The sequence below is a fragment of the Rhea pennata genome, chromosome 1 (assembly GCF_028389875.1).
Source record: "Rhea pennata isolate bPtePen1 chromosome 1, bPtePen1.pri, whole genome shotgun sequence".
NCBI lineage: Eukaryota > Metazoa > Chordata > Aves > Rheiformes > Rheidae > Rhea > Rhea pennata.
Genome location: NC_084663.1, coordinates 67,075,771 through 67,090,593, shown reverse-complemented (window position 1 = coordinate 67,090,593; position 14,823 = coordinate 67,075,771). Strand labels below are relative to the sequence as shown.

The 14,823-nt window shown below is 35.7% G+C and overlaps 1 protein-coding gene across 4 annotated transcripts in view; it reads left to right on the top strand.

The window, feature by feature from the left end:
* The window catches only part of KDM5A (lysine demethylase 5A), a 51,784-nt gene that overhangs the window by 691 nt on the left and 36,270 nt on the right, over positions 1-14,823 (top strand). For 3 of the 4 annotated variants that reach the window (XR_009960209.1, XM_062590481.1, XM_062590468.1), the window contains exons 2-8: positions 1,483-1,560; positions 2,645-2,767; positions 4,779-4,949; positions 5,452-5,586; positions 10,534-10,639; positions 11,216-11,304; positions 13,847-14,005. Coding sequence is in view for 3 of the 4 variants with exons in the window: in XM_062590481.1 (XP_062446465.1) it covers positions 1,483-1,560; positions 2,645-2,767; positions 4,779-4,949; positions 5,452-5,586; positions 10,534-10,639; positions 11,216-11,304; positions 13,847-14,005 (861 nt within the window). In the remaining variant the exon portion in view is untranslated. Of the gene's footprint in view, positions 1-1,446; positions 1,561-2,644; positions 2,768-4,778; positions 4,950-5,451; positions 5,587-10,533; positions 10,640-11,215; positions 11,305-13,846; positions 14,006-14,823 lie in introns of all 4 variants that reach the window. The other variant, XM_062590491.1, reaches the window with a different exon arrangement.

The window sequence follows — 14,823 nt, the reverse complement described above, 5'->3', positions numbered from 1 at the left end:
TAGGAGGAGATGAGTGAAGGATTTTCCTTTTTATTGGATCTTTATTTATAAACGTAATCTTCTAACTATTTATAGAGCTGCTGCTAACCTGTTTCCGTGCAGGAATTATGTTTATACCTAGTAGCTTAGAAAGTAGAAGCTTAATGTTTTTAATGACCGATTGACTGATCATTATTTTATGATGACTTGGTGACCCTGTGGCCTGGTAAACCATTTGGATAAGATCATCAGGCAACTTAGAAAAACATTCTTGAAGCACTTTAATGCCCACATAAACCTTAAATACATCTGTAAGAGAGTTAAAAATGCTGAGGGAGAAAGAACCTCAAAAGGGGACTGTAACTGAGAACATGCTGCATACAGGAGTTGCTGATTGGATTTCATGACCCTTCCTTTCTTTCTGATCTGTCTGGGTTGCTGGAATTTGTTTAGGTGGTTTAATGACCTAGTGAAAACTTGACCTCTGAGGGGCTGCTCTTTCTAAAATAAGCAGAATGGCTTAGATTGAGAGGCCACAAGAAACTGATCCAGATCCTGTTCATTGAGAATAACTAGAACTTTCTTAGCAGTCAAACATTTGTATTTCTCCATGACTGGTTAGCTGTTTTTATTGCAGTGTTTTGTAGGACACAGGGGTCAGGTTGATTTGCAATCTGCAATAAAAACTGTATCAGACACCTTAAACTAACCTTACTGATTCATTATTCTTTTCCAGTACTATAAGCTGTAAATATTTTATGATCACGTTTGAGGTCTCTGCATGCTGTAGCAATACAGATAATAAATATTTAGTGTGCCTTGTCTGTCTAGAATGTTGTGTCCTTACTCTATTGTACTTTTTGCCAAATAGGCTATCTACAACAATTTAGGGTGCCTTAAATAAAGGTAGTAAAGAACTGACTGATGTTTGTTTTGATGTCATACTGCAGTTCTGAGAGATGGAGCTGAGAAGTGGTTATGGTCGGATGACTGCTGTTTGTGTTAAGAAAGTCGTTACTTGAGACTTGTTTACGTGAGAGTGTTAAACTCCTGACTGATTTTCCTATCTTTATTGAGATACGATCATTGACAAACATGATTGAAGTTAGATTCAGAATCATATGTTTTGTTTGATACTTGTCACAGTTGATAGTGAGATCCTGCAATATGCAGGATGTATAGAAGTTTTTGTTAAAGAAACAACCAGAAACCTACATGGCGTCTTTTGTTCAAACACAGTATAAGACAGTATATACCAAAATACTTTAAACCATATATCTTTCATATTTTTAATTTCATGAGGGTTTCTTTCAGCTAACTCAAATTGTGGGAAGAATGCTATGTTAAAAGCTTAATAACGTTGTAAAATTGGAAAATCATATTGCAAATTGTTTGAGAAACTCATTAACTGTTGGAAAGTTGTTTGCTCGAAAGTTAATAGGGTCATCATCTTTGCATATTTTTCAGAGGTTTCTAGAAGCACTAAAAAGTCTTTCTGTTTAGGACTGGCAGCCTCCATTTGCATGTGAAGTGCAAAGTTTTCGTTTCACCCCACGAATCCAGCGCCTGAATGAACTGGAGGTGAGCTTTTCCACTGTTGATGGAATTTTGTATTTGCATTGAAACCAGTGCAAACCATCTCCTTGCTCGTGATTTGTATCTTGGCAGGTTTATGGATAGGGAGACTTTAGAAACCCGGAGACCACATCAGTGTTTATACTTGGCACTGGCAGAGTTTGGGTAAAATAACTCTCCATGGCTTTGAGAAAAGTATGGTTTTTATTTTATTACCCAAAATAACCACAAGAGTTTTTCACATTCAACTGGAAATGTCTAAAATGGATGCCAAGTACCATGTTGTGTAGTAAGAGCAGCCAGTGTCTAGTCTTCAAAACTCCACAGGCACTGTGTGTGTGTGTGTGTATACATATATATATGTATATGTATGTATTTATATTTTCTACTAGAATGCTTACAGCTGTTCTTAAGCTTTTGGTTACCTTGTGTGTATTTACTTTGATAATGCCTCTTAAGCCTTAAAACGAAGTTTTTTTTAATAGGTTTATTTACAATTGATTAATTTTAAATTTCAAAAAAGCATAGGAGCTTTCTTGAAAACAGTTCAAGTCCCAGTCTATCCTGACTTTTTTTTCCTTTCCCTATAACATTTCCCAAAGCCTTGCTCTGTTCATATACCAAAACATCATGTATTATTTGACTTGTGAATCGGTCTCCTATGGAGAGTGATTTTAATACTCTAAAAATACTCAAGGGAGGAGACCCTTGTGCAGTGTTAAGGCATACAAGAAGACTGTTTATAACTTTTTTTAACTTCATATGTCTATTTTGATAATTACTCTTGTGTTTCTCTGCAAAATGCTGATTTTCTTAAGTGTGTGTCTTGTTTTCAAAAACAGAAATTGTTAGGTAGGAATTTGGCTTATAGGATCTTGACTGTGGAGAGCAAAAGAATATGTACTGTTCTATTTATAAAGATCTATTTTCTATTATTTTTTTAAACACAGCAAAGAAAAACATCACTTTCCAGGTTGTATTTTGAAAATATAAACAATTACAGGAATTTGACATGTGTTTTCTCAGGACTCTATGATATTTTTGTGCTTGTTTTGGGATATACTCATTTGTTTTTCTGTATTGATTACAGGCAATGACCAGAGTGAAGCTCGACTTCTTGGATCAATTAGCAAAATTTTGGGAACTCCAAGGATCCAATTTAAAAATCCCTGTGGTGGAGAGAAAAATACTAGATCTCTATGCTTTGAGCAAGGTGAGTAGCCTATTGCAGGGCTTGGTTAGCCAGGGACTTCTCTGACCTGAGGTTGTCTTTCATGCAAACTCAAGAAGCCAAGGAACAGGGATGGCCCAGAAAATATGAAGATTAGTTGAAAGAAGGGAGGAAAAAAAAGAGATGTTCCAAGTATGTGATTGTAAGGCTATGGCAGATATATCAAGCATAATTACTTAGCTTTGGTTGGATTGTATACAGCATGGATTAGTTACCCTGTGTGTGTGTGTATATGTATATATGAAATGTATATATGTCTATATATAATGTAATGTTTTATAATTCCATAATATTTCTAGAATAATTATTTTAATTACAATTTCCAATGCATACGGAATGCCCTAAGGCTGCTTAGAAGTTTGTGCTACTATAGTTGTTCGACGTGTTGTTTTTCAAAATTTGTGTACAAATAAAATCTATATTGGAACTGGTGATTATACTGGCAAAGTACATCTGACAGTATTAACTTGCCTGCTAAAGAAGGCTTGTTACTATAGCCATAAAGGTAGCTCTCTTTAAGCAAGATGAGAAATTAAGATGCTTCTAGGTTAGAGCATCAGTTTTCATTCCTCTATTAGACTTCTTTGTCTTAGGTAAATGAAAACGTAAATGCCTGAATAGATTTTTGTGTTTAAGAGAAGAAATCATAACCTGTTTGGGCAATCTAACATTGATAAAATGCACACTAAAACTAATAAAATATCTTTTGGTACTTGAGTTTTTTAAATTTCACATCTACTGTGGTTTGAGGTATGTGTAGTAATATGTCATAGTGGTATTGGGAATATTTGTGTCACTGCTGGAACATTTTAGTTGCCTAACTACAGATAGACGGGTTTTAGTATATTTGGTTGCCTAGTGGCTTCCTAGGCACTGTTCATGTAAGGTTAATTTTAGAAATCAGTTTTTTGTGCACATGTCAAAGCTAAACTGAAATTTAGAAATAGTTTCATTTATACTGTCCTCCTTTTTAACAATTTGCAGTAACAATGAGAAAAACAATAATTAAGAAAATTATTTTTGACCAGAGTGCAGCCGTCTTGGGTTACAGAAAAAATCATAATTAACTCATTTATTAATCACTGTCAGAAGTAGACTTCTGAATTTACCTCAGCCTGAAAGGTAAACCACAGATTTCACTGCGGTAACAAAATGTGTTTTGCATGGAAGTTTTCAACAGTCTGGAATGTTAAGTGTGAAATCTGTGCCTTATGTGTAAAGAAACATAATGAAAAACTATGTTACTGTGCAAATACTAAAAATAATATAAATGAAATTACAATCTGATTGGGTTTTGACTACTTGATAGTGAAAATATGGAGTGGAAACGTCGGCAGTGGAAATGTGACCAGTGTTTTTAAGGGAAGCAACTCATATGTATTGTTATCATTGCTTTGTGGCAATTAGTCTATTTTTTATTTTATGTAAATATAAATCATATGTAATCAATGACAGTTCTGTATGTGAATTATTAGGCTCTAAACAAGTTAAGTGTAACAGCAACTGAGCTGATTGGAAGGTGAATTCAGTTTCTCTACATTTTACAGTAGTCCCTCTTCCATTCACATTTTCTGAGAGTTTTTGTAACTCTGAAGTCATGAACTCCAACATTCCCCTCTGTGTGGGATCTATTTAGAACTGGCTTCACTCCTGGCCAGACTTGTGTTTTGCATCAGAGTACAAGTCTGGTCAGAGTTAATTTTTCAGTTTGTCTGATTGGTTTGTATTCTTTCCAGCATGTCAGAAACCTTAACTGTTGGGCTCCTCTTGTCTGAAACAGTACACACCTTATATTCGTTTACTGGGAAATTTGTCTTGTTAGATAGGTTGTTATACACTCTTGAAGTACCAGTTGTTCAGGAAGCAAAAGCTGAAATCAGGATTCTGTCACCGTTTAATAGAACCTTTTAACATTTGGTTGGTTTAATCAATTCTTGGTTTATGCACGATCATGGGAGCAACTCCAAGTCCTTATTTTTTTTATGTGTTTCAGATTGTTGCCAGCAAAGGAGGCTTTGAGGTGGTCACTAAAGAGAAGAAATGGTCGAAAGTGGCAAGTCGGCTTGGCTACCTGCCAGGAAAAGGCACAGGATCATTACTTAAGTCTCACTATGAACGGATTTTATACCCCTATGAGCTCTTCCAGTCTGGGGTCAGCCTTATGGTGAGACAGTTCTCTTTCAGGATGTGAAATGAGACCTGATCTGCACATAGAACAATGTTTGTTATTGTATAAGAAACTATGACATAAGGGTCTGCACTTTGAGAAGCTTCAGCTGTGTAAACAAACATACAAACTCCCTCATACCTAACCATGGCAGAATAGCACTAGAAATTGTAATTTGACCTTGTGTAATTTTCTGTTAGACATTTTTCTGTAGGACTTAAACCTATTGAGATGCGAAACAGGGCAAAGGATGGTGTACTTGATTGAAAAAGTGTCTTTATCTCACTTGATTAGCTGACAATTGAGATTCAGTCTCCTTGTTTCGTGTGTGTGTGTGTGCATGCATGCATGGATTCATTTGCTGCTGACCCGTATGGTGTGTGTACTGTTGTGTGACCTCACTCACTGTCCTGTTTTTTAGCAAGCAGGACGATTCACAGGCCAAAGAGTTTGATTCTCTGATCAATCAACCTGGTGTCCTGTGCTCTGATCCACTTAGGGCATCCAAAAGCCAAATCTGGACCTTAAGGAAAAAGTGGAGGCTGAGGACCTCAGCTCTGATGCCCAGGCTTCCCCAAAGCAGGGTACAAGAATGAATGTGGTGCTGAAGAGAACCAGACGTGTCAAGTCCCAGGTACCCATGTTACATGGCAATTACAGGGATCATTGTTACAGGGATCATTGTACCAGTACAGTAGTGTTGAAAGTGAACAGCCTTTGTCTGACTGTTGGCGTTCACTCAAATGCACTATGAGGAAGCAGTCTTCACTTAAAATTTAGAGAAAAATGTCACTCTGAGACCTGTTTTGCTCATGGTTCTGCACTGTTTAGCTAAAACCTTTTAAGTGTGTTTTGTTTATTTGCGAGTGGGCTATATACTTTGGCAGTAAATGTACGTGTGAAAACTGAACAGGTAAAAGCCATTTGTAAAGTGATGTTGAAGCCTCTGCTTGTGCAGAGTTGAGCAATTTTTTTTACTTGATTTTTTTATACACCTGTTTGTTATGTAAGTACAAATACGAGAATAAGTCTGTATTAATTGTGAAATTGCACTTGGGACTATCTCATGCAGGACAGATTTTTTTATGAAGAAAAGATGGATACGAGGGAACACGAGTGAAAGCTGGGTTTATATTTAACGAGCTCTTACTTGCTTCATGCCGTTCTAGACTTCTTGTAAACACCATGAAGTTTTCTTAAATGCCGTTAAATTGTCTTTTTTTCAAGTGCATGTTTCTTGTCCCTGAGATTTCTCTGTTTTTACCTTTTATGAGTATCCCTCTGCTCTTATAAACTTGTCATCTTTTTCTCTTGATTCAGAGATTCGTGTCATGATTCATTTAGAGTAAATCGTCTTTCTAGTCTTTGTTGTTTTCTTACTGAAGCAGACTTCACTTTATTTATGGTAACCATATAAAAATGCGTCCGGAAGCAGTTGAAGGCTGTGTTCATACCAGATCTCTGCAATCACATATCATTACTAAGCTACCCAGAATGAGGGAAGAATGCTGCAGAAACTGCTGTAATCATTCTTTATGTAGAATTCTGCTTTGGATTTGAACCAGTGTTCTAGTATGATGGTATCGTATATGGTGGAGAAGTGTCACTACATTAAGATCCTGCAGGATCTTTCTTTTCTGCTGGTTTCAATAGAATAATGGCACTTATCACTTCACCTCAGAAAAATGATTGTTTTGATCCTGTCACACTACAGCTGGTACAGCTGCTCTATTTAAAGGGCCTGCTTTTCAGTAGTGAGAGATGATCTTGCCTATCTGCAAGATATTCTATATATTTAAAAAAATGCTTTTTATAAGGTCTGTAGCCACACTTTATTTTATGCATTACAATAATTAAAATAGCTGAAACTAAATCTGCAATACAAGGGAAACTCACTGCACTCAGGCAGAATATTTTTTGGCTGTGTTGGAAGTTGTATATAATTCTGTTAAGTCAACTCTGGAGCTGGATTCAGAAAAAGAGATTCGTCCTTCAGAGCCCCAAAAGGTCTAAGAGTCCCAGATATCAGTGCAGCTTCTTATTGTAGATGGGACTCTGTTTACTGTTTGAGGTATATGCCTGGAAGTGTACCAGAGAACGTCTAGATAGCGTTCAGAGCACAAGTAATACGCAAGTAATGCAAAAACTAGTTAGCGTTCTGATCTAGCTGAAACATCTGAGTGGTTATGTGTAGTGTGCTGAGTAGACTACTGCCTGGGTAATGGGCATGGCTAACTGCACTGTGCTCTGCATCTTCTCTTTACAGATAACTTACCTAAGAATGGGAGATGAATAAGAAAACAGAAATAATCAGAAGTTACTGAATTAAAGATCCTCAAAGTGGAAGGGTGGCATATTTTAGAAAAGCAAAATTTTAATTTTTAGAGTAAGTAAAAAGTGAAAGAAAACAGGCAACAAGAATTCTCCTATGTGAAAGAAGAGTTGGGAATCTTTGGATACTAAGATTAAACATCAGTTGATTGTGTTATTTCTAAATAATAGTGGAAGGAATAGGAAGAGGTTAATTTGGTGATGAGAGAGTCTGCTTAAATTTAATGTTGTATTCTTTCCCCTTTCTCTGAAGAAAGCTATTAGGGGAGAGAAAAACTATTGAAAAGGACAACTGAAATATTGAAGCCTTGTAAAGGACAAGAAAAAGTAGAGTGAATTCACATTAGAATTTCAGAATAGCCTTTAAGGATAGGTTAAATTTAGGAGTAGGGGAGTTCTTTCTTAAAAAGAACAGAATATTTTCACAGGTAATCTATTACGGTATATTTTCAATGGCAAGGATTTGTTTAATGAGGTTACATAAATCATGATCAGCTCTAGAAAAGAGGTGCTGTACTGAAAGAAATTGTACTGTCTTTTCAAAGGTGATCACTGTAAAATGGTCCAGAGATGTTTCTGAAATAACTAAAACAATTTTAAGTAATTTAAATAATATCTACTTTGAAATTTTTTACAAATTCTGATGGTTTTGGAATAGCAGAATTAGTGCAATAAACTTCCTTTTTATGATTTGAGATTATTTTCCAGTGGAAGTAATCGTGTGTAAAACAAAAGAACTCTGGGAGATGCTGACAAATGCCCATTAGAAAAAAAAAATTGGATTCCTGGTTGTAATTCTTTTGGCCTCGCATATAGTTGAGGGAGTGGGCAAGCAATTCTTCTGAGGTTGATGAGCAGAGGACATCTTAAGAATGTGTTTGAATCCAGTCTAATGGGATCATGTTATTGGATTCTCTCATATACAAGAAAAGCCTTTGGGTTTTGCTTTCAGTTGACAAAGTAGAAGAAATCTGTGTCTGTCTGTCTGTATCCTTCAGGAAAAAGAGGAGCTGAGAATAGAATTTCAGTTTAATCAAGTTTATTTTCCTTTCTGTTACATGTAAAAATAGAATGGAAAAGCATGGCTGAGTTCTGTGCTGTTAGCAATGTGAGAAAGGCAAGGAAGGCAAGATGTATGTTTGCATGCATTTGAAGCTTTGAGTTTGGTGTTTTTAATGTGGTCTTGAGGGACACTGCGGAAAGCAGTGGGTTTGAGGGTGCTGAATGGTTTTAGTGTTCAAAACTTAAACTTTCAGTCGACGGGTACTGTTTGTGAAGTTTTGTAAGAATCTGATTCTTTTTTTTTTTTTTTTTTTAATATTCAAGATGTAACTTACTCTTTTAAAAACTATATACGTTTTTCCAGGCCTGAGAGGATGCCCGAGAGGTTTAATGGAATCAGAATAAATCTTGGTAATAGATTCATGAAACTGTATTTTGGCAATGCATTTCTAAACAAAATTGTGAAACTGAAGAGGTTGCTGCACATAAATGATTTAGTTTTAGTAAAGATGATAGTCATTTTTCAGATATCATTGAGAAGATTGTCTTAGGTCAGAATAGTGGGAGGGAGAAACTGCAGAGGTTAATGTTACTGAAATGATGGAAAATTGTACTGTGTTGAGGAATGTTATCTAGGGTGATTGTGTCAAGTTCTGTTAGTTGAGAGAATGGATGTACTGCAGGAAAATGGGAACTGAAGGGCTGCGATGTTGAAAAGTTGAATTTCTCATGTTGCTCAAGGGTATTTATAAGTGATGTTTATTTTTCATTTTATATTATTTGGAAGTTAAAAGTTTCCATGTTGTAAGCTTTCCTGTTCAACAAAAAAGTCAGTGTTTCCTCATGTTTTATCTGCCAAAAAGTGAAAAATTCATAAGAAAAAACGTGTTCCAGCCAGTTAGAGTGCAATTGCTGACCTCTTTTTAAAAAGATCAGACTGGTAATACACATCTAAATGGAAAATAATTTTATAGTAGCATAAAATTCATAAATATTTAAAATTAGAAAATTGTCGATAGTTTGGAAAGATGCAAGGTAGCATAGTGAATGTAGCTATACACAATTCAGTGGGAGCAGGGCTTTAAACATCACTAAAATATTTCTGCAAGTCATAATGACTAGCAAATTAGATCTTTTTTAATGTGTTCTTGTAGCAAGAAAAGCAACCGATTTAAGCTGAATGCATGAGAATTATCTCTTCTTAGCCTTATCACAAGTACATTTGAAGTTTTTCTCAGACTTTTTTCAGAAAGTTGTTGTTTTTTTTTTTTTTTAATATACAGAACAGTGAGATGTGGTTGTCGTAAGCTTTGGTAAAAGCTATGACTGAATGTCCACCACAAGGGAGCTTATTGTGGTATATCAGGCCATAAATCTGTAGAGAATAGCTGGTGAAGTATCATCAGTAAGTTTCTTGATTTAGAATTAAACACCTACCTTCTAAATTGATAGTCTTACTGACATTTTTTAAGATCACTGAATTTCAGGATTGTGAATGAAGAGAACTGGTCCCCTATACTGGCTCAGAAAGGATTTTGAAAGCATGGGGAGGCAGTGCAAGAAAAATACCAAGATGACTGCACTGCAGATGAAACAGGATATGGAGGGTTTTTTTGCTGTTAGGATAGTGTCAGTGATGTGGGAAAATGAGCCTGATCAGTAATGGGAAACAGGAAGAAGTTGAATTGAATGGGATACTTCAGAGAACAACTGAATGCTGGCAGGGCCGTGGAGTTTTGTCACCTAGTGCCCTTACAGTGTCAGAATTAGAGATGAAAGGACCTATTATGAGTAACTGTGATCCAAGAGAAATGTAGTCATAACATTTCATCACACATCAACCCCAGGCAAACTTAAGGAAACATACAGATCGGAACTCATTAAGGTTGTATGTGTGTATCCACTTAAGGAAGCAGATAGAAGCCCCTGCTGAAACAGGGTAAGTCTTAACATTGAAGCGCTTTTGCTGTATCTTGGTGATTCTGGAAAACAATGCTGTAGCATTCTTACTGCTCGGTTTCAGGCTAGTTCTCTTGTTTGCTGTCTAGGCGATCTTCTGTAGTTTCCATAATACTACATGGGAAATGATTTTGGAAGTAGAGACAACCATCCCTGCGTGCCCCTTACCCCCACGTTTTTCTTTGCTGGCTTTAGGAAGAAGAAAATCATGTTTTGTTTCTTTTTTTCTGATGAACTGATGTTGGGTGTTATGGGAGAGTAAAATATGCTGATGTGGTCTTATTTTTAGACGGAAGGTGGAGAAATGAGTAGAAATACTGAACTAAAGAAACTGCAGATCTTTGGAGCTGGACCCAAGATGATGGGACTGGCATTGGGAGCAAAGGATAAAGAGGGTAAATAAATCCTGAGTTTATCACTTTGTAAAGTATGGAGCAAAATAGCTTGGAACAGACTGTTAAATATTTCTGTGTGTCTCTAAAGACTACAGTAAGAAGTAAGCAAGTCATTATAAGTAGGAAGAGAAAACTAAATGTTTTAGAGTTTAATTCATGAAAAAGTTTTACGGGATACTTTATGTAACTTGGCATAGTTTCAGCTCTTTATGTATTATATAGTAATCATAATGATTAAGCATCTTTTGCATGTACTGAGGGACTGGAAATGAAAACAAGATTTGAAAGTTTTGACACTGTTCATACTGGCTAAATGCTTAAATCATGAATGCAATCTACACAGTTTCCTGAGGCAATTGGATCACCTATAAGGATCAACAAAATATGTTTTCCTAAACTGTGTTTGTTTTAGATTAGCATAATTGACCAGGTATGGCAAGGCATTTTGGTTTTCTCTAAACTGTGAGATGGTTTCTGATGAGTAAATCAGGATGCCAGGGTGGACGTCTGTGTTGGTTTTGCAAATTGCATCCATCATTGTGGTGTTAACAACACTTAACTTTATTTTACTTCAAGATGAAGTGTCCCGAAGACGGAAGGGAACCAGATCAGAGGCATTTGGAATGCAGATGAGGCAACGCAAAGGAACCCTTTCTGTCAACTTTGTAAGTTTGTTTCCTTTGTGATGGTTTCTGATAATACAAAGTTCATTTATTTACTAAGATTATTTAGGATGAGTTTTCTTTGTTCTTGGAAAAAGATGTGTATGTACCATGCAGCAGATTATCCTGATAGTGAGAGAACAATGAACAGTATTGAACAGTGGTACATACCTAAGGTTAAGATTTTGGTTTTGATCCTTCAGACGGGAAGGGTATTATAGCATGAAGGTGCTTACTGACCATGAGTTCAAGGGCTTGCTTTGGCACACTTTTTTTTTTTTTTTTTTTTTTTTTTTTTTTAAACAAAAGATTTAGCACCTCACTTTCTGTTCATTTCAGCTCCCCTTTTATATAGAACAATTATAATATTACTTAAAAAGGTATTTTGAGATGCACCAGTACTACCTCATTTTGATTTTTAGCAACTCTGTCTATCCATGTTTCAAACTACTGTGTTATGTTTAAACCGTTTCATGAACCCATTCTAGATAAAATTAAGAGGACCTATTAAGGGGAAAAATAAAGTTTAGCACTGTGATAACTGAGCTTGGAAAAGCAGTGTATAGTTGTTCTTAATTACTTCATAGTTCATGTGACTTTGATTTTTAAACTGCCTTAATTTACCATATGTACACAATTGTGAATGAAGAGGCATGCTTTTGATGTCTCAAGAAACAAGGTTTTAGGCTCTTCAAAGACTAATAATTAGGATGTACTATTTCTGTTAGCCTGAGAACACTTAAAAGAGTTTGTGGTTATTTTAAATTTTGATCATAGAAGGCCAAGGCATTGAAAAGTCTCAAGTAATCACATTTTTTATATGCAGAAATGCCTTCTGGGGAAAAAAAAACATATGGGAGGAGTTGGATACTTAAACAGATCACTGTACTATTGTAGCTAAGTTGGAATTTGTGTGACTTTTTTTTTTTTTAATTGTGTTACTGCCTCAGAGTATATGGTATTCCAAGGCTGTGTAGGTATTGTGATCCTTTTGTTTTTTAAAGTATACTTCTTTTAAATATTTTGTCTAGTCTCTGTTTCTTTGTAGAAAACAGTAATTGTTTTCTATTTTTATTTACCTCTATTCATAAGAGAAAATGAAAATACTGCAACAGAACTGCTGCTTTACAATTTTATGGCCATAACTGTAATCATAGGAAATTTTGTGACTTGGTACCATGTAGGTCCTCATTTTTTAATACTTGGATGAGAGACCTTAAAGGAAAGTAGTCTTTGAAGTGCACATGATATATTAGCCTTACACATTTTATCTGAAGAAGTGTGCTCCATTTTTTAAAAAACAAAATAAATAATGAGGGAAAACTTATATAAAATGGTAGCTGTGAAATAATGTATACCTTTTTCTTTTTATCCCCGCCATATCTTGAAGTGTGTGTACACACACACACACACACACACACACACACACACACACACGTATGTCTATGTATCATCTTAGTCTTATTGCTTTTAATTGCATAGCTGCAAGGCTTATTTGTGGTTTCTCTGTAATCACAGATCTACTTGTTGTGAATATCTATTTCACAACAAATCATCACATGGGCTGACTGAAAAGGATTGTTTATATTCTTAAGAATTTGGAGGGAAGAAGGCATTATCAGTAAGAGTACTATTGCAAAGTAATGCTTTTAATGTTGGGAAGAGGATCTGGAAATGTGTCTGCCCACATCTTCTTCCCTTTATATACCTGCAACAAAAATAATGAGTTTAATGGTTAAGATAGACATAATCTTCCGTGAAGGTTGAGTGTTTTTTTTTTTTTTAAGTGGATTTCTTAATAGAACTGCATTATTTTGAAAATTGTTTCTTGAGAAATTTACTGAACAATCTTCTACTTGAGAAGTATATTACTGCACAGCTAGGAAGTTGCATACTTGACTAGGCTGGTATAAGTAAGGTGGGATTGACTTCAAGTACTTTACACAGCTATGTGAACCTAATCAGCTGGAAAGCATACACTTTTTGGTGACAGTTGGACTAAAATAAGAAATGGAGGGATGGGAAGGGGAGGAAATATTCCTCACCCCAAAATGAGCCCTGTTATTTCTAGTGAATCTTTGAGGTGTATGAGGAAAATAGCCTGAGTTGCTCAGTGAGTGAGAGTAGTGCGAAAATTTGGAACAAGTGTTGTTCATAACATTTATATTGTTGTTAAATGCTTATACATAGGATAATTTTTAGTTGTGATAAAGTAATACACAATTTCATCATTCAGATAACATTGCAGATCTTTAGTACTATACTAAATACTAAATATTTTCACCTGAAAATACTTAATCTCATGAGTGTCTTTGAAAAATACATGTCCGCTTTTTTTTTTTTTTTGTTTATTTTTAGCCCTCAAATGCATTACTGCTTTGGGAAACAGAAGCATAATTGATAACTACCAGTGCTTCTCAATCTCCAAAGGATATTACTTGAAGTCCATATATCAGACTTCAGCATTATACCCTTATTACTTTAAAGAAGGCATGTGCTGGATGAGGAAGTTTTTTGCAACTTGTTTTGTTTTGTTTCTCGACAGGTTGATCTGTATGTTTGCTTATTCTGTGGCAGAGGAAACAATGAGGACAAATTGCTACTGTGTGATGGGTGTGATGACAGCTATCACACTTTTTGCTTGATTCCTCCTTTACCTGATGTACCCAAAGGTGACTGGAGGTGTCCAAAGTGCGTTGCTGAGGTATGGTTTCAAGAACTATTCAGACTTTGAATGTTTATTTGTGTCCTGACCTTTTCAGGATCAAAGAGCAGTTCAGTTCATTTGGTCAGGACTAAGAGCAGTTCAGCCATTCCATCTAAGCAGAAGCTGTGTTTTGTTTGGCATATGATAAAGGTGAGCTGTGAATTTCCAGCTACTCTTGACTCATGAACCATAAGAAGACATGAAAGAAGATACTGAAATGTCATTTTCAGAGCCTAGATATAACCTTTATGTATTATATTGCCATGTGAAACATAAAACTTTAGCCTTTGTATGCTAAGAGCTGAAGCACAATATGATGAACTGGTAATGGAAACTAGGGTGAGCAGTAGGGCTGTTGAAAGTCTGTAGAGGGAGGGAGAAACAAAAAGGTGTTGTAAGGGTTATAATAGGTGGTTCAGTGTAAGGATGAGACTTTCTAAATCATGAGGTAATCGAAGAGCTTTGTTTATTGGTAAACAATTGTGACATTGCTCTAATTGTTATTTGAGACATTTTTGAATTTAATTACTTGAGAAACAGGAGCTCATATGTCAAGAGGAAAGAGATCAACAACCTAGAAGTTATGGACATCATTTGATTTTCCTGATACTTGTCTTAAAACAGATTTCAGCAAGCCCCAGAAATTGGCAAATATTCTGAGGGGAAAAAAGCTTGCTGTTTCTAAGGTTGCAATTTTCTGACTAGCTTAAACTTTCTACACTGTTTTTCCTTAAAGAGGCAGTCACATGTACTTACACTCAACACCCTGACTGTGGGCTTCTGTTGTTTCCTTTATAGTGGTATGAATGGTTGCA